An 18635-nucleotide genomic window follows, 5' to 3' on the forward strand; every position below is an offset into this window, starting at 1 on the left:
CGATGATCGATATTGATATGTACGTTTGAAAAGGACGCATACATTTTTGTAGGTAAAGTGGCCATGAATGTGCCTTCAATAGACTGTTGATGTTCAATGAGATTGTTGAGAATACTACTGCATTCAAGAGGTGTGGGGACATCTGAGCTCCCAAGTCTCTAGCAAGCTTCTTTAGCAATGCTAAAACAACAACGAATGATCAACAACAACAGCGCATTCTTGCACCACAGTCACATGGATTTTTAGTGTATTTACGAATTCTCCAGAATGCAACATACTGCAGGTGCTGCAATTCTCACTCGACAGAGAGTGAAGAGAGAACATGATCCGGAAGTTTATTTCACTTGAAAACAGTTTTAAAATGTAACCGACATATGCTGTTTCTTAAAGAGAGACAAACACAAGTTAAAAATCTGTGACATCACAACATAATTGTGGCATTGTGTTACTTTATTTGGCCCAAATTTGGATTTTTTTGTCCTTTGCATTCAAGATTGTAATCACAGACTTATGTGGGACATTTTGAGATCCATAAAAGTCGTTCTTTCATGTCAGTTTCTTCATTTTGTCTAATAATCCAGCTCGTTCTTTCCACATCAACAGAGTGAACTGAAGAATCTGGGTCCAAAGAACTTGACTTTGAGTAAATACCAACATGGCGTAGGAGGGAGAGCACGACTGAACGCAATGTGCCTCGCGGGTTCGAACGTTGAGCAAAAGGTCCCGTGTTAGAGGACTCCATTCATCCAACCGTTCAGCCATTTATCATCGTGAGCTAAGCCAGTGCTGTGTTGTGAGGGTCAGAAGGCAGATCAGAGTGGACGTGCCTCTTCTTGGACATCTGATGGAGTACTTCAACACAGAGATATGAGCTCGCCACGAGACCCTGCTGCACCACAGACAGAGTCATTGAGAGAATTCACTAAATGAGTCTATAAAGTTTCTTCTCTTCTATAACAAATCCACAGATCCTCAATAAAATTGTCCCTATTTTCTCATGGAACACTGATGTTTGGAGCATTCTGTGTGAGGAGAGGGATAGTTTCCCCGAAATATTCGCCAGGACAATAGATTACGATGGAAGATAATTAAAATATGGAGAACAACAGGTTCCGGTTTTCCCAGTGGAAAGCACTCCAGATGGTAATTATACAAGAAGACAACACATCTGTCTGCTTTGGGACGTGGAGATATAGGAAGTATGCCAGCGCAACAAAAACAACCAGCTCAATTTATGGGTTACTCAGGCTTCGTAGTATTGTTCGTAGACCTATACACAGTGGGAAGCGGAAGTGATTCATAGCGGACGTGGTGCTTCCCTGCCCTTTAAATGAAAATAAAGTTTGCTTTTTGAGCTGCGGGGAATTCATTACGCTCACTGTATCACATCATACTATCCGCTGGGGGTTGAGGGGCGGGGACACTTGGGAACGGGCCGAAGGAACGAGTGACAAAAGCTTGCATGTGTTCTTCGGGGGAAAATGTGTGTGTGAGAGTGTATTGAGGCTCGGACAGAGTAGACATGTGTCACCTCAGTTCCAGCACCGTCAAGCTAAACTGACAAAAACGGCCCCGGGCGGTCCTATCAGAGATGGACTTTACATAACGGCTGAGTCACTGACAATCTATTTTTATGGCTTTGAGGTGTGTGTGCGCTTCAGGATTATATCTTTTCTGAAAGCCAATTTGGGTTTCAGTCTTTCAGGGCGAGGGCGTAGTGGCGACATCGGGCTGCCCTGAAACGCTCAAGGGCCCATTTGAAGACTGAGGAGAGGGACAAAAATCTGAATAGCCATTTAAATTTTAGATAAATGGAAGCGGAACAAAATTAATGCATATCTGATTTGTCAAATAATTTGTCTTTCACACTTCAAACTGAACAACGTAGCCGTCAAACGGACAGAAAGAGTTTTAAAGGATGATAAAGTCACTGAGTCTTACACTTATGGAGCATGAACTTGGAGATAACAAGCTCTATTTTCAGATATATCTATTATTTCAATTGACTTTGTAGCGGGACAGAAATGAAATTAAAACAATCCCAATTTTGCCTACACATTGTTGCGCAAATCTCCAGCATAACAGCCCCACATTTCTCATTATCCTCGGTTTAGACACGCTAGCACCTCAGCAGCCACTTATTTGAGACTCCGATCCGGGACAAGCTGTATTTTAATCTGCTTTAAATATGAGGGGACTTAAGGAGCGTCGCAGCAGGAAGCAGCTACTGCCCCCGAACAACTTCATTATGTGAGTGCAAATTGCAACTAATACCATGGAAGGTGATACATAACTGCTTTTATGAACAAACATCTGCCAAATGAACTTTTATTTTTAGATCCATAAGAACCTGCTGAAGCTGCTAATTTTCAGCGAATTGTTAAATAAATTTGGACCATTTTTTGGCTGAAGACATTAGCTCATTGTCTGTTTTGAGATCTTCAGTATATCTTTCTGGGGTTTTTAAAATAATATCTTCGCTTCAGTGTCTTCAGAAAGTCAAGCCAGTTGGATTTAAGAGAACTGAAAAGTGGACCAATTTTTCAATTTATGAATACATGATCACAGATTTTACTTTTTTTTTTAATGAAATGGAAGCAAATTGTGGTAAAATGAACTCTTCCAAAAGAATGAATAACTAAATATTTTGGATTTGTAATTTATTTTTTTTATTATTGATTTTTAAAATGTATTTTCATTAGTTTTATGCAGATTCTGAAACAGATTCTGCCCAAATTAATACAAATACTATCCCTCCCATGACATTATTTTCCAAAATAGGACCAAAAAGGGCGTTGAGTTTAAGCAAACAGGAGCAAAATACATGTATGACGATAAAAAAAAAAAGACACAAACAAAAAAAGAAGACAGAAATGACCACAACGATATGGCAGTCCACCTAGTTGGCAACAGCTTCTGGTTCAAATGTAAATTATTTCTAGTTTGTCCACATAAAAATGGATACACTTTATACAGTTTCTAATATTGTATTGTATTTGCAATTCCATAGCTTGCAGGACACACGTGTGAATGTGGAAGACGGAGGTGAAGAGGAGAGTGCAGACAGGGTGTACTGTAGGAGCAGGTGGAGCTTAGGAGAGGGGCAGCGGATGTGGAGAAGTTAAAGAGGCAAGGCTCAAAATGGACAGGGAGGATGCAAAGTACTATTTTAAAAAAGTGATATTCAATTGACTGTTGGACACTGGAAATTTTCTTTTTTTCCCTGCTATTTAATTTTCCGCTAATATAAAGTAAAAGTGATTGAGAAGCCTTTGAAGTCTGGCATTCAAAGAGCCCAGAGAAAGCTGAAATACGTAAAATAAATTCTAGTCTGTGCGACTCTTTGATGAAGAAGATGCAGCCAACACTGACAATATTTTTTAAAAATGAGTATCCTTAAAAGAAATTGCCAAATAAATTGGATTTCGGAACTGTAAAATGCCAACGTGTGCTTTTATTTATGCTTCTCTAGCCATTGTGATGTAGCGCAGCAATTGCTCTGTGACCTTAAAGCTACTCAAACAAAAAAGAAATCTTGACATTTGTGATTCGTGCTCTTATCAGAACTTCTGTTGAAGAAAAAAAGGCCGTCGTAAGGGAGGGGGTAGTGTGAAACGCTATTTGTGGTGATTTAGTGTCTTGTCTTTTGACATCAGAAGAAATCAATAATCCGAATCACCCACTCTTTCATTTAAGACGTGAGGTGGGGCTTCAGCAGGCGTCATTTACACATAAAGACACAAGTTACTGTCGGATTGAAGGTTATCGGGGCATGATCAGTTAATATAATGTAATGGCAAACATGGCTCTGCCTGAAATTGCTTTCTCTCCAGAATGATTTAATAAGAATGCAGCACGTGATGAATGAGTCCACCGTTAATATGCTGTTATGGCATGACATAGCGCAGGTGCACAAACAGACATGCACACCTGTCCCTTTAGCTGTCCCAATGAGCCTTCTCTGCTCCACTATTTTTTTTATTTTTTTTGGTTGCATCTGTCGTTCCCGAGCTTGTCTGTGTTTAACCCTCCCACGCTGACACATGCTGGCATTTTAACAGACCCCACAAACCGACACACAGCAGAGTACAAATGCAGGCAGTTGAGGGTACTGATCTGTCTTAAAGGCTGAGGGTGACTGAAATGATGAGCTTAGGTATCGGTCTGTCATCATTTCTGACCCCGGATACATGCACAGCAGCTTCAGGAGGCTGTGAAGTCACCTTCATGGCGATGTCTTGTATTTAGGCAGCTTATGGGTTTTAGAAAAAAAACCCAGAGTGGGGCACCATACAGCTTAAAATAAGCAGGTTTTCGCTTCAAAATCTTTGGGTGGCATTGTGTGCCTGAGACTGTCGAGAGGGAGTTTATATATTTTTTTGATTGGCAAAGAAGAGCATGAGAAAAAGGTGAAGTACCAGAAGTGTCAAAATCGATACTAAACTCAGTCCAAGATGGATGGGAAAAATGTAATGTGGCACTAGTTCCATGTCTAATTTTTTGGACACTTACTGTATGTCAGAGGGAAAGCATCTGTACAGCTATAATCTATAAATAAATTTTAAAAAAAAGCTCATCATTTTCATCCCTTTACATCTTGAGATCAAAACTATTTTGATGGCTGGGCAATTGCAATGACCATTATATGGACAGTAACTAGCACATACTCACACACAACAGTAGGGTCTCAAACTGATCCACAAATGCTGGACTGGGTGGGGTTTTTTTTCTAACCGATCAATCACACAGTTTAACCACTGAGGTGTCGGCTGAGACAAACCACCAGTCTGACAGCCCCTTGAGGACAGGTTTGAGACCCCTGGTGTATATAGTGTAGCGACTGTACATCTGGCTCCCCAGTCTACTACTTTTCTTTGCAATTTGTCGCACAGCTTTTATGTTCATACGCACAACTCATGGTTGCCATTTAAGGGAAAAAGTAATCCACACATTTGATGATGAGGAGTGAGCCACTTTGCAAATTAAAATGTATATAAAAAATAAATAAAATAATAAAGTCAACTGAGTAAAGGGCGATCTAGTTTATATTCCACACTTGAATTTAATTTTAACAGCTGTTCCGAGCCACATAAATAAGTCAGCAGGCCACATTTGGCCCTCAGCCCTCGAGTTTGACACCTGTGCTCTACATTTTTTATTGAATCAGCGGCTGCGCTGTGACTGGCAATGCAATATTTCCCACATATTCTGAGTCTAAGTACTTGAAGGGATCATGTAAAAACAAGAAGGCTGCTCGTGGATTCCAAGTCCTTTCCTAGGTTGGCGCTGCACAGCTTCACTCCCCGCACATGCGGCAGGGTCTGCGCTTCTAAACACTGTTGCATGCAGTGAGCTGACGTGAGGAAAAGGCCGGCATGACTCCCAAACTTTGTGTTGTTTGTGCTGAAAAATCCAGCATGAGAAACACTTGAATACATTTTTCAGCTAGGCGTCCTTGGTTTGCCCTTCACATCCCTCACTTCGGAGAAATTCCTCAGATATTTTGAGCGCAATTGGATGCGGATAGAAGCGTGTGAGTGTTGCACGTTTAGCACTTCCACATGCCATGTGACAGCTTTTAGGCATTAGGAGCCAACGTGCCTGCAATGTTGAGAGCACCTTCATTAGGCTTGGACAATGGACGCGTGTGCGTGTGTGTGTTTGTTTGTGTCTATGGAGACAACATCTCCATAAGCCTGGACACGTCAGAACAGGCGCCAAAAATGTCAAGGGGGATAAAAAACGCGTGAAAGCATCGCCGGGGTTTTCGCGTGATAAGCGGTGGAAACATTCAAAACAAGGCGCGCACGAGCCAAATGGAGTTAATCCTGTTATCGCGTCGGAAAGTGGAATCTTCCTCCGAGACAGGGATGAACTAGACATGAACTGCGGCTGCTGATTTATCGGCGACCCCAGGTAAACACTGTTGTTCTTGACCTTACGGGACTCGGCGGCCGCTTTACCGCAATGTCAGCGGCGGGTTTCTCCGCTAATTGAGGAGAGTCCACACATGCGCACCGATTTCTCCTGGTGACATTGGAGCACCTTTGGGGATTTCACGCGCACCTCTGTGGTTAAATATTGAATCGCGGTGGCTGAGTTGAACAAACAAGGTGAGGCTGAAAAAAAGCCGGCGGAGGCGCGCGCCGGATTTACAATTACGCACGACAGCGATGCGCACGTTCACGCCGGCGGTGAGGAGATTTTTTTTTTAAAAAGTAAATAAATGGTCCACTCACAGAGAGTCCGGGGTCTCGTTGGTGGTGACTCCGTGTGGAAGGGGATCCTCAGATGCCGTGGTCGCAGTCCACGTCCCTGCAGATGTACCACAGGATCACGTAGAGGATGAGGAGGATGGCGAAGATGAAGAGCGCTACTAGGATGGCCTTGGTCACCGGAGAGATGAGCGACTGCATGTCAAGAGCAGAGCCGGGCAGAGCGGCGTGTCCGTCCGTCCGTCCTCAGTCTGCTGCCTCTCCGGCTCTCCTCCTCCTCCTCCTCCGCTCCTCTGCTCCGCTCCGGTGGCAACTGTTGAGGACGGAGCCCGGGGCTTGGACGCGCGCCCACACACACATTGAGGGTCCTGCTCACACGCACGGAGACACGAGCGCGACTGCTGCCGGTGCGTGCGCGGGGGGCTTCCCTTGTTAGAGGAAGCGAGGGGTGGGCTGTCTGTCCCCGATTCCTCTCTCTCTCTCTCTCTCTCTCTCTCTTCCTACGCCCGCCTGTCGCGCGTATCTGCAGAGATGATAACGTGCAAAAATAGACGGATGCGATCCAACCGAGGGAGAAGTTTGTCCTGGTGCTCAACTGCAGAGATCCTGCGAACAGGTTGATTAAAATTCCACTGGCGTGCGCGCTTGCGTGCACTCGTCTGCGCGCAGTGTTACAGAATTGAATCTTGATCTTGGTGATGGGTCCAGAATCTGGAAAAAAGTCTGTTCGAATGACGACTTTGAACTGGGATCAAAGCAGTTTCATCCAATCTGAGCTCAATTACACTCATTTTGGGACGAAATAAAGTATAAGCAAACGGCAAAAGTCTCCATGTCTTTCGTCACCCATGTCAAGGCGCAGAAAGAGCAACACTAGTGACTTGATCTAGGAGGGGATTTATTCCCCTCCACGTGGATGAATGCGGCGATTCAGCAGGAAATGTTGAGTGTAATACAGGCTCAGCGCACTTATTATACGGTATGAGGTTTTCTATTAAGAAAACATCTCTGAATGTGCCCTGCGATGCTCTGGTCACCTGTCCTGGGTGTCCCCAGCCTCATGCCCCATATGCTCCAAAATATAGAAAATATGATGTGGAAAAATGACTCAATCAAATACAAGAAACTGCCTTGAGGGAAACTAAAAACGAATAATGAATTCATATCAACCAGACCCAACAAGGCTATAACTTTTAATAAGAATTCAAAAATTCAGCTTGAGTCAAAAGTATCGTACACAGGAAATAACCTCTCCACCTCATCATTTCCTCGATGATCTCCACTTACTTTTTGGATGGACAGAATATGCCATGATTAAATCACCTTGAATTGATTTTTAAAAGTGCAGAAAGAGATGCAGCTTATGATGCAGTACCATATACTTATATTTAAGCATTTGTGTTCTTGTGTACAGTCATTAAGATGAATGCCATTCATTCAGAGAGCCAAAATATGAATGGTTCTCTGACTTATTCAGGTCAGAATACACTGTTTAATATGAGGATCTGGATCAACCAGAAGTTTGTTCAATTTAAAGAAGAGTATGTACATATTGAAAAGCTGACCATACATATAATGAATTTTGAGTCAAACATGGTGACACAAACAAAACAAAAAAAATTACTTGGTGGGTTGGATTTTGTTTGTGCCGAGTAGAAAACAGAAATTGTCCAACAGAAGTTTGTAAATAGCCATTTACTGCCAGACATGTGACTGAAATGATAGTCACTACTGTATGGATCACAACTTGGAGCCTTCTTGATGGCTGAGATCTAGGCACACAAAGTTTTGAACATAGAATGACACATACATACCAGAAGGTAGAATAGATTGAAAAGAAAACAATGGGGTAAAACAATGGATTTGAATCCTTGAGTTCCTTTAAGATTTGAGTCCTGGCCATCAAACTGTAGAACTCCTTCTGAGTATCAGCTTGTGTCCCTGGACTTATGAGCAATAACTCTTTCAGTGCAATAGCCTTCTCACATGGATACGCTGTAAATACTGTTTAGATGGTCCTTTTCTATTCGCGCTGAATGAATTCATGGCATCACACAGTGAGAGAATCACAGTCATTCTTAGACGGTCACCTTTAAGATGGCTTTGGAACATCTGATAAGAATGGCGAGAATTGTATTGTGACATTTAAGAGACGCGGCCAATGGGGACCAATAGACTGAGACTGCCTAACTCAAAGACCGAGCGCCACAGGAGGTCCTTTCTTCCTGTGGCAATAAAAACATACAATTCGTCCCTGAAAAAAAATACAATTAAGGTTTTTTTTTGGCACATTTTCTGTTCTTGAACTGCATTTGATGCACATTGTTTTTCTAAGACCTTTTTTATCCATTTTTTTGCACTTAATAATATTATTTCTTTTTAATTTATTGTGATATGTTGTGTACAGAGCATGTTACAAACACAATTTCCTTTGGGAAATAAAGTCTTTCTGACTCTGATGTAACAGTACCTCGTTTCCAGCACTAGAGGGCGACAGACTCACGATCAGGACTTCTGTGCTTTTGATGGTGTATTTGGTTATTCCGCTCACCATCGTTGCTCTGCAGTTTGCATAACAATCATGGCATTTGGACACATCTAAGACGTGGAGCAGGTAGGAATCGGTGCTGACCTCTTCCGTTAATGTGCAAAACCCATGCCTTAACATGCTAGCGGACGTACATTCGCCGTGTTCGTCCTGCTGTTAGATCGGGGGCCTGATCGAAGCATCCGAGGAAGCTTTTTTGGCGCTAACAAGGGTTCGCTTGACAGCGGTTATATGACGATTTTGCCTTTCTCTCTTCATCAGCCCTTTTGGTTTTGGCTTTAAGCAACATTGCTGCAGGAAATGGTTTCGTACTTTAATTCGTGTTTGCTGCCGTTAACCAAAAATAGGCCGTGTGTATTATAGCAAGGCACTTTAGTAGTTAATGTTTCCGGTGGTGACCTTCAATTTTAAAGTATTACTACGTTTAGATATAATCAATAAGAAGCGTGTTATACAACACAAAGTAGGTTGATTGGGTATTTACTGGCCAGGTTGACTTTTTTAAAACGTTTTAAGTATGATGCCCCAATGAAACTTGCGTCAAAAATACTTTGAGGCGTTTATTCTGAAGGTTAATCTCTCCGCACTTCCTGTTCAGGTATTGTGACGCTCAAGTATTTGACACAGCTAACTAACTAGCTAGCTGTCTTGTTAGCTGCCTTTGGCTATTAAGAACCTGCAGCCCTGCGAAACTTAAATGACCCGGTGAGTGGATATATGCCCAAGTAAGCTGTTAGCTAAGCCAGGCTGTTCGTTAGATGCGTGACACCGTATCTTTTGTCTAATTTGATTTAATGTGTTTATGTAATCTGTAGCTCAGTTGTGTTCAGGTGGCTAATTTAGCTTTCTTTTTCGCATCAAGTGATCGCTGCTGAAATGCTTTCCCAATGTGAATAAAGTATTTATACGTGATCTTTTCCGGGAAATATTTGGTTGTCTTTTCAACTAAGTTTGAAATGTCTCTGCGGTTGCTGATCATATGAGTAAATATTCATTACTCAACATGACCTGGATATCTATGGAGCTGACGAATAATGAGCATAAACTTCCGAATTATGCATCTGTGTAAGCAATTCGCATTGACTTTATGCGTAGGATGCCTTAAATATTCGTTTTCGTGTTGATTCTGATGCCAAATGATCATCAAATAATCATGTACTATAAAGTAATGTCAGTTAACAAATAAACCGCCCCGGATATTGTACTGAAAAAGCAAAGCTGGAAAACTTGGTTTACTTCGTTGTTTATTTTAAATTTGGTTGTAAATTGCCGAGGAGTAAACAATAGACTTCATGAGTCAGACTCCAGTTGATGTGAATAATATTAATTGCCTATGCCAAGGAGGTTCTGTTTCTATTTGTCTGTCATGTATTTAACTCCTTGGACATGCTGGCGTCTGTAAAATGTCTCAGTTTGGAGAGGGTCCGACTGAAGGTCTGAACACTCCAGATTTCGACTTTTAATCAGTTACGTTTTTACCTGTGAGTTGATGAACTGCTGGGCGAAGGTTTGCTCTCTCCTAGTTTCAGTTTTTATTTTATGTAAGATACCTTTGTGAATATTTCAGCCTTGCATCTAAATGTCATCCTTGTCACAGGCCCTGAATCCTCTATGTAAGATGAACGCTGAGGACAAGTTGGAGGGTATGCTGCTGAAGTGCAGCAGCAGTGGGATTGACGGAGGAGGCAGAGTTACGCTGGGCAGCGGAGGAGGACTGGTTGTGATGACTTTAGGCGAGCGGTCCCTGGTTAACCACCCGCTCCTGGCCGAGGACGATGACGATGATGAAGATGAAGAGGACGACTTGACTGTGAGCTCCCTGGTTACCCATGACCTCGTACCTCCTGAACAGCTGATGATGCAAGAGGATGTGGTGAAGAATGGAGATGGAGAAGAGGAGGGAGGCGAGGTGGGAGTGCATTTCCCCCTTAAACTCACCCATAAGTTGCCCTGCTTGCTACATATACCAGTGAGTTCACGCTGGTCAAAGAAGTGCTTGTGATAAGATTATTTGTGTGGAAACTCTTTCACTAAAAGAAGGAATTTAGAAGCTATTGCAACATTAATAAATAGGTTTACATGTCTAAATTGATAGCGACATTGCTATTTTGCCAAGCCTACCGGCTTTCCATCCTCTGTCCGGTGACTTATTCTTCTTTCAATTTTTAAAAACTTTTTAAAGTAATTTACTCTTAAATTAAAAGTATTGCTTTTTTTTAGTTTTGTTGAGTTATCCATTATTGTGATATAATTTCATTTTTCCATCACGCCGTAAGTGGGCTTTTGAAGTTCAGAATTTTCCCAACTCATAACTTAAGGATTTTTACCTTAAATCAGCCGTTTTGTAATCTAAAACTACCACATGATGGCGCTAGTTACACTTGTGGGCTGAGGCGTGTCCAAGTGTGTGAACATTACTTCATGATTTCCTGCTGTGCACTTCACTTTTTCTGGCATTGGAGCTACCACTGCGTTGTTAATTATTGGGTGAGAGATTGGAGTGAAACAAGTATGCTGGTTTGATTTATTTACCTCGATCAGCTGGAAGTCTTAAGTCCTGCAGTCTCTCATCGGTTATGTTAAACATTTATGGACTGTGATGTTTTTTGAGACCAAAGCAGGTAGATATTTCAAGAAATATTTGAATCAAATTGTCGCCATCGTCTCTGTTTTTCTGTCTCTGACATCGACATGGTTGCAGCTTTCACAGGAAGTAAGCTGCCAGTTTTGCAGTTAGGCCTTTATACTTTTGACCCTTTTAAAAATGAATATAGCATTTCAAAAGACACTGCTAGGCCTAATGTGTAATTGATCTCAATAACCGTTGTGAACACTCGTCTTAGCAGTCGCCCATTATCAGGACTATTTTTCACTGTCACTCATCTAGCAGCCATTTTGACTTAAAATTTATTGCCCTGTGCTTTATTACTTTTTAATACTAATTGTGTTCTACTGCTGCAGCTGGGCATTAAACAGGAAATGAAGCTCTCTGAGCCAACAGTGCAGATGAAGGACAAAAAGGTCGCCAAAGATCTTATGGTGTGTCAAAAGAAGAAAAAGAGAAAGCAGCGTTCTCCAGCAAAGGTGCCATTTTTGTTTTAGTTTTCTCAGTCAGAGTCAAAGGAAGTCATGAGTATTTTTATGTTTTATTGTTGTAGATTCTCAGTCTGAATGATGACGGATCAATCGGCGTGCAAAACCCCAAGTGTCATGTATGTGTCCACTGTAACGCGGCGTTCAGAACCAACTACCACCTCCAGAGACACGTCTTCATTCACACCGGTACGAATATCTTCTCGCTACTGTCAGAGTTTAAATCATCCTCGCTGGTAACTTGGACCATCTAAATGTTCAGGTGAAAAGCCATTTCAGTGCAGCCAGTGTGACATGCGCTTCATCCAGAAATATCTCCTCCAGAGGCATGAGAAGATCCACACCGGTGAGCTTATTTTTTATTGTGCAAAATGATGCGGTTTCTGCTCTCTGATGTAGCCTCGTGGATTTACTCTTGGCTTTCTTTGATCAGGTGAGAAGCCTTTTCGGTGCGACGAGTGTGGTATGAAGTTCATCCAGAAGTATCACATGGAGAGACACAAGAGGACACACAGTGGAGAGAAACCATACCAGTGCGACTATTGCCACCAGGTAAGAAGAAACTAGACTATAACGGCTCAATATATTTGATACGTATGTATTTATTGCTTTTGCTACTAGTATTGAATAAGCTAATTTGCAAGTGTAGTGGTGTTGTAAAACTATGTGTAGTGTTGTTTTGCTCGTCAAAAACAGAAAAATATCATGCAATATTGCATAAATATTTCAGTATTGATCAATAAAAGGGTTATGACACGTATGCATGAAGCTGTTGGAACCTATTTTAATAGATTACTTTGAATAGTTGTCACAGCCAGTTATAGTAATTGTGTATTTTTTGTTATGTTTTTCCTCAATTGTTGTGCTTTTGAAACTATTTGTGTAAATGCATTTGTTGATTAAATGTTCACCCTTTATATTCAGTTTTTCTCCCGGACCGACCGTGTTCTGAAGCACCGGCGAATGTGTCACGAGAACCGAGACAGAAAGCTCAACAAGGCGGCCGAGAAAGTTGGACCCATGCGTGAATCTGATCCGTCAGGCCTCCAGTTTCTCACCAAAGAGTGTGCACTGCCAAAGAAAAAACGTCAGAAGTGCACAGAGAAGGTAGAAAGCCCCGACTCTGCGTCCCATTCAGAAGAACACGCCGCTCCTGTGACGGAATTAGAAGAGCGGGTGGCAGAGAACAAGAGTGAAGGTCTCCCTCTCTTCACGGTCCCCACCAAAGTCAAACACGAGTATGTGGTCGCTGATTATGCGGTGGAGCTTCCTGAAGAAGCAACCAGCCAACACCAAGACCTGTCCACGTCTGAGGAAGCCGCTTCCCATAAACTGGTCCTGAAGAAGATTCCCAAGAGGATTCTCAAGCAACCACACGACCCCCCTTCATCCTGCCTCACCGCGTTGTCTTCTTTTGAGGAAAGCAGCAAGTATACGTTCGATATAGTGGACAAGCAATCGCTGTTAGATGATGAGAGCAACACGGAGCTGGAGTCTGTGGAGACTCTTCAGGGAGGGCCCATAAAGCCGGTCGCCAGCACAAACTACGACGATGCCATGCAGTTTCTGAAGAAGAAACGTTACCTTCAAGCCACGGTGGCCAACAGCACTCGAGATTACACAGGCAGCATTTCCTCTCAGCCTTCCGTGACACAAAGCGTGGTGTCGACCGTCATCGACGAAACCGTCCCTGCCACCATTCTGGAGCCGCAGCCAATCACAGCTGAGATCAAGTCCACACACGACAGGAACGTGCTGCCAGACGAGGTTCTTCAGACGCTGCTGGACCACTACACCAACAAGGCCAACGGACAGTCGGATATTTCCTTCAGCGTGGCAGACACGGAAGTCACGTCCAGCATTTCCATTAACTCGTCTGATGTGTCGGATGGAAGCCCAGCGGAGAGTCTCGCGGCCTCCAGCGGTCAAGCTCAGCCCCCGACTGAGAAGGTCAGCCTTCTGCAGGAGTACTCCAAGTTTCTCCAGCAAGCACTGGAGAGGACCAGTCAGAACGACAGCTACCTGACCAGCCAGAGCCTGAGCCTGGTGTCTGAGAACCCGACTTTAGCCGGGCAGCCTCTCTTCTCCACGGAGAAGCAGTTTCCCTCACCGAGCAGGTTTAAATCAGGGATGAGCTCCCCGTTAAGATCCACTTTGGAAAAGCCTCACTTTGGATTACTAGTCGGCGACTCCCAGCACTCGTACTCATTTTCAGGTGACGACACCACTCCTCCATCCACGGTGTCGCCTAGCGACGAGGATTTCCTGGAGCAGGTTTCGCCTTCCAAAAAGACGGACTCTCCCATGCAGACATTTCAAATAAGCTCCTTTGACTCGAATTTCAAATCTCATTTTCAGAGATCGGGATCGTCCTCGCTCTTTACTGTCGCCAACGGACAAGTCAGTCTACGAGGAGCCAACTCTGACTTCCCAGAGTTCCCTCTAGTCCGAGTCACTGAGAGCCGATCGCAGCTCAACTCCTCGCCTGACGTCACCACGAGCGAAACATTCGGTTGAGGCCACACCGCAACTCAGTTTAGGTAATCATTTTCAGCAGCACTTTATTTGTCTCCGCATCATTTTTGCCAAATCAAACCCGCATCAAGACCCTGCGCTCATTTTTTCAGCATTTTTTTTTTTTACTTTTAAGTGATGTGTAGTTAACTTGATTTAATTGAGAATCACATTGGCACTTCCCCCGTGAAAGAGAGTTGACAGTGTCACAGACTGAAAGCCAAAGTGCAGAAATAGGTCAAAATGCAGTCGGATTTTCCATGTTTTTATTTCCCCCCTTGCACATACTATTACCACTCTCTGCGAAATGATCATTCATCGCAGCCTTAAATTGCCTCTTGAAATTATGTAATGATTCAAACAACATTAATCTTTTTAATTGTCACTTTAAACGTCCTTAACATTCAATCATGTGCGTCTGTGGAAGCATTTTCACGTTAAAATCCAACATGACATCCCCCTCCTCCTTATTATGTGTGGCTGCACATTTTTGGTTTGTAGTGAATTGACTTTAAAAGATTGTGCTCAATGTCTGCACAATTTGCACACTTTTCACTGCAATGAATGTAGTTATTTCTGTTTTTCTCCATGATTGAATCATCTTTCGGGCTGCACATACCAAATACAAAAAGTGATTGAGAATATGAAACTTAAAATTGAGCACTTAACAATGAAAGCACTTGTTTACGGGTCGAAAACATTTTAAATCAAGTCATGTATTGAATAATGCCACCATTGATGCCCATTTCAGTTCAGGAGTCGGCCACTCAGAAAGTAAAATAAAAAGTCTCCTCTGCTTTATCCTTAAGTGGCTTTTCCCGTTTTATTGTTGGAGTTAGTGCTAGTATTTGCAAAGCATATCTCACTTCAGAGAAAGTTCATTATACACTGATGGATTTTAACTTTCAAATCAATAATAATTAGGTTTGCTTTTTAACCTAGTTTAGCACAAAGTTGTTGGTTTCGCTCCTAGAAAATACTATAACATGAAATTATTTTATTTGCCCCGCAGCTCCTGACTTGTACTGCAAACTGCATTTATGATTTTTTTTTTTTTTCATTTTTAGTTGATGTGCATTTCGATTCTGTATGTAATTTGCAGACACTCCCTAATTGAGCTAAAAATTTGGTGTGAATGTATAACACAATGTTGGATTTTTAAAGCAACTAAATTCACATCTCATGTGAAATTATCCCCTTGGCCTGTCATGATTTAATAAATATATTATTATAAAGCGCCTAATCCAAACTATCTGAATGTTTAAGTATTTAAAAACAACCCCTTCAATTGCAATTGAAATGTGTACATATTTTGCAGCCTTAAGTGTTTTTATGAGTTTATTTTAACGTCTTTAAGTTCCCTGTAAAGCAATACATACAATTCTGTTTATTCTCTTTAATTCATATACTTCCTGAAAGATGCACACATTTTTGGGTCATGTGATGAACCCCATTTCGTACATGTGGATCAACAAGCTTGGTTTACCTTCTTCACCCTGTCATTATCATCTGTGCCTTATTTATATTACATGTACAATAATACTCTTCTATAACAGATGTGCTGCGAACCTCAGCTAGCACAATAAAGACACATAAGCTATCCGCCGGGTAAGTCTGTAATCTCAAGTCAGAGCTGCATCTAATGTTGGCTGTCTTGTTTTCTTTGTTTTATTTAACTGGTGTAAAAGAAAAAAAAAAACATTTTCATTGATTGCTGCTGTATTTGTATCAGTCATAATCACGTTTGTGAGGATCAATTATCATCAGTTCTCTCGTCAGAAATCAAAAGGTACTGGCTTGTGTTTTTCATGTAAATATGTCTGATTCTGTTGGTGCTGATGTGTTGACACTGATAGTGGAGACGGGACGATGTTAAAGCCCCCTTGTGTGACAATTCTATTGACAATCAGGGACAGGCCTCGTTCGTCACGGAATATTTTATTTTTCCTTATTGAACATTCCTCGGAGAATATATGCCCTGCTGTAAATAGTTTTGTATATTTTATGTTCTCGTCAGATATTATTGTTGATAGACATTTTCGTATGCAGAGGTCAAGCATTTATTCAGTTAGATGTCGCCTTTGGAAATTTGTATATATTGCACCCTTGTTTTTCAGATTATGTTCAAGTTTGTCGCTTAATTTTTTTTTTTTTTTTTTGGGATATACACCTGTCAGCCATTATTGGAAGCAAATATAAACCATGAATGAATAAAATTGTGAAAGAGGTTTGTTTGTAGAAAAATGAAAAATAGTGGGAAGGCATGACGTATAACCACAGTTCAATCCAAATTTATGCAAAGAAAATCATTTTAAAACTTTTTTTTTCTGTGAAATACATAAAGCTTTGATTTTCTTATTGTAATTTTGTTAAACCTGAATAGTTGAATAATATAATAATTTATGTTGTTATTATTATCATCTGTCATTATTATCATAAGGCAAAATGCTGTGTGTTTCTTCCGCTATTAACTGACCTTGAAAATAGTTACAAATAGAGTTTGTAATTTCAAATATTTATAATGATTTGAGCTTCATTTCTTTCTAAATTCATGGCTGATTGGTGTATATTGTTTTATTTCACCTCCACCCAAACAGACTTTAAGGCTACTCCGCTATTGGAAGAAGCCTCGGTTCACTACTCCTCAACAATATTTCATGTCCGGAGGTAAAGCACAGTGCAGACCAGTCATTCAGCCTTAAGGTGTTTCTAATGAATTTGTGGTGCAAAGTTGAAATGTTTTGTTTGTTTGAACAGCGCCATGGTATTTGTATTCCTTTTTAAAGATTCATCGACAGTAACCTGGCCATAAGTGTCCTTGTACAACTATTTAGTATACTGATATAAGATGTGTGTTTTGTGTTTGGGGGAAAAAAAAGGATCTGGACTATAAACTTTTGATAAAGAAAAAATATTTTTGAAACATTTAAGGCACTGATGTATACATATGCACTCATAATTGCTATTCTCATCTATCTTATGTTAAACACCGCCACTTGATCTGATTCTGTTCGCATCCTCACATTCCACTTTTCCTTTACATTCAGAGCCATTTCGTTTATTTTAAGTGTCTACTTCAATAAAAAAAATAAAATAAAAAAAATCACTTGGTATATAAATGACTAGCAGGAAAGCCGAGATGTAATCCCTTTGCATTTCTAATAGTTTGTGTGTTTCAAAGCCATGTTGACTGCTAAAACTCAATCTGCAAGTTCAATCTGAATTCATGGAGTTGTCATACCAAATTATGTTATTTCCACAAAAAAAAGTAAAAAATAAAAAAAATACAAATGTAATGTCTTACAATGTCAGATAAGTGTGGACGTGACGCAGACGCATGTGAACCGAGTGTTTGAAAATAAAAATGCTGACGGAGCAACAAAATGGACGTGAATAGTCTTGGGTGTTCATTTTTCTACAAATTGAAGTTTCAGTTTGACGCTGAGGAAATGTGATGATTTGCATGGTCTAGTAGGCTGTAATTTTAGTTGATTACTTTCAGTCAAAATAACCCATATCACTAGGATTTTTTGCAATATATTTTGGTTTGTATTTTTGGGCTCGAATGGTTTTCTTGTGTGTCATGTCCATATTAATAAAAATATTCATACAAATGAGGCGAGATGTTTTCTTGTTTGTGCCGTTGTTTTGTCTCCTTTTTGAAAGATGAACATGTGTCATCGTGTTAATATATTTAGTATCCTTCACCCTCATATTTGCAGTTTCAGTTTTTCAGCCTTATATTTTGTAGACTTCATAGCTGATTATTTTTGCAAATAATTGGTTTGCAATTTTTGTTTGCCGTTTTGTGTTCTACCTGTACTTACTCCACACTTTTGGTTGCTGTATAAATAAAGGTCGATTCGTTTTTGAAACAACTTGAGACATTTGGAATTTAAATAAAGTCCAAAAACAGTTTTGAAAAGTTACAGTTGCCTCTTAACGCTCGCCTAGGCATCTGTTTTCTGTGAAATGTTCAATGAAATATGACATAAATTAAGATTTATATAGTCATTAAACATAAAGAATCATTAATAATTCCTTTTAGTGAAAATGTTTGAGGTTAAAAATGAGTTAAAAATATGTGATAAGTAGAGCTAAATATCGAGTATTGTAAATCTGACAGGCAATGAAATATCATCTGGTCCGTATAATAATAATAATATATATATATATATATATATATATATATATATATATATATATATATATATATATATATATATATATATATATATATATATGTTTATATTGAAATAATGACA

At 40.7% G+C, this 18635-nt stretch overlaps 2 protein-coding genes across 4 annotated transcripts in view; one reads left to right on the forward strand and one right to left on the reverse strand.

The window, feature by feature from the left end:
• LOC128766225 (dehydrogenase/reductase SDR family member on chromosome X-like) overlaps positions 1 to 6667 on the reverse strand; it is a 34733-nt gene extending 28066 nt beyond the window's left edge. Inside the window, exon 1 of the mRNA XM_053877693.1 lies at positions 6240 to 6667. The gene's annotated coding sequence lies outside the window, so the exon portion shown is untranslated. The remainder of the gene's footprint in view (positions 1 to 6239) is intronic.
• Positions 6668 to 8715: 2048 nt separating this feature from the next.
• znf148 (zinc finger protein 148) lies at positions 8716 to 17976 on the forward strand. Of its 3 annotated transcripts, none has more exons than XM_053877454.1 (7): positions 8716 to 8829; positions 10361 to 10732; positions 11725 to 11847; positions 11922 to 12045; positions 12119 to 12202; positions 12290 to 12408; positions 12781 to 17976. In XM_053877454.1, the coding sequence occupies exons 2-7, from the start codon at positions 10382 to 10384 to the stop codon at positions 14371 to 14373; spliced, it is 2394 nt and encodes a 797-aa protein (XP_053733429.1). In that variant the 5' UTR covers positions 8716 to 8829; positions 10361 to 10381; the 3' UTR covers positions 14374 to 17976. The 3 variants fall into 3 exon arrangements, with proteins under 3 accessions (XP_053733429.1, XP_053733428.1, XP_053733430.1); XM_053877453.1 differs by lacking the exon at positions 8716 to 8829 and adding an exon at positions 9380 to 9468; XM_053877455.1 differs by lacking the exon at positions 8716 to 8829 and adding an exon at positions 9380 to 9468 and having other exon boundaries at positions 10361 to 10672.
• Positions 17977 to 18635: the final 659 nt, after the last annotated feature.

Source organism: Synchiropus splendidus, chromosome 10 (genome assembly GCF_027744825.2).
Source record: "Synchiropus splendidus isolate RoL2022-P1 chromosome 10, RoL_Sspl_1.0, whole genome shotgun sequence".
Lineage (NCBI taxonomy): Eukaryota > Metazoa > Chordata > Actinopteri > Syngnathiformes > Callionymidae > Synchiropus > Synchiropus splendidus.

Excerpts from the sequence above, each read along its gene's own strand:
- znf148 (XM_053877454.1), top strand. The coding sequence starts at position 10,382 with ATGAACGCTGAGGACAAGTTGGAGGGTATGCTGCTGAAGTGCAGCAGC. Across the intron at positions 11,848-11,921 it reads AGCAGCGTTCTCCAGCAAAG|ATTCTCAGTCTGAATGATGA; the intron begins GTGCCATTTTTG and ends TTATTGTTGTAG. Across the intron at positions 12,203-12,289 it reads GCATGAGAAGATCCACACCG|GTGAGAAGCCTTTTCGGTGC; the intron begins GTGAGCTTATTT and ends TTCTTTGATCAG.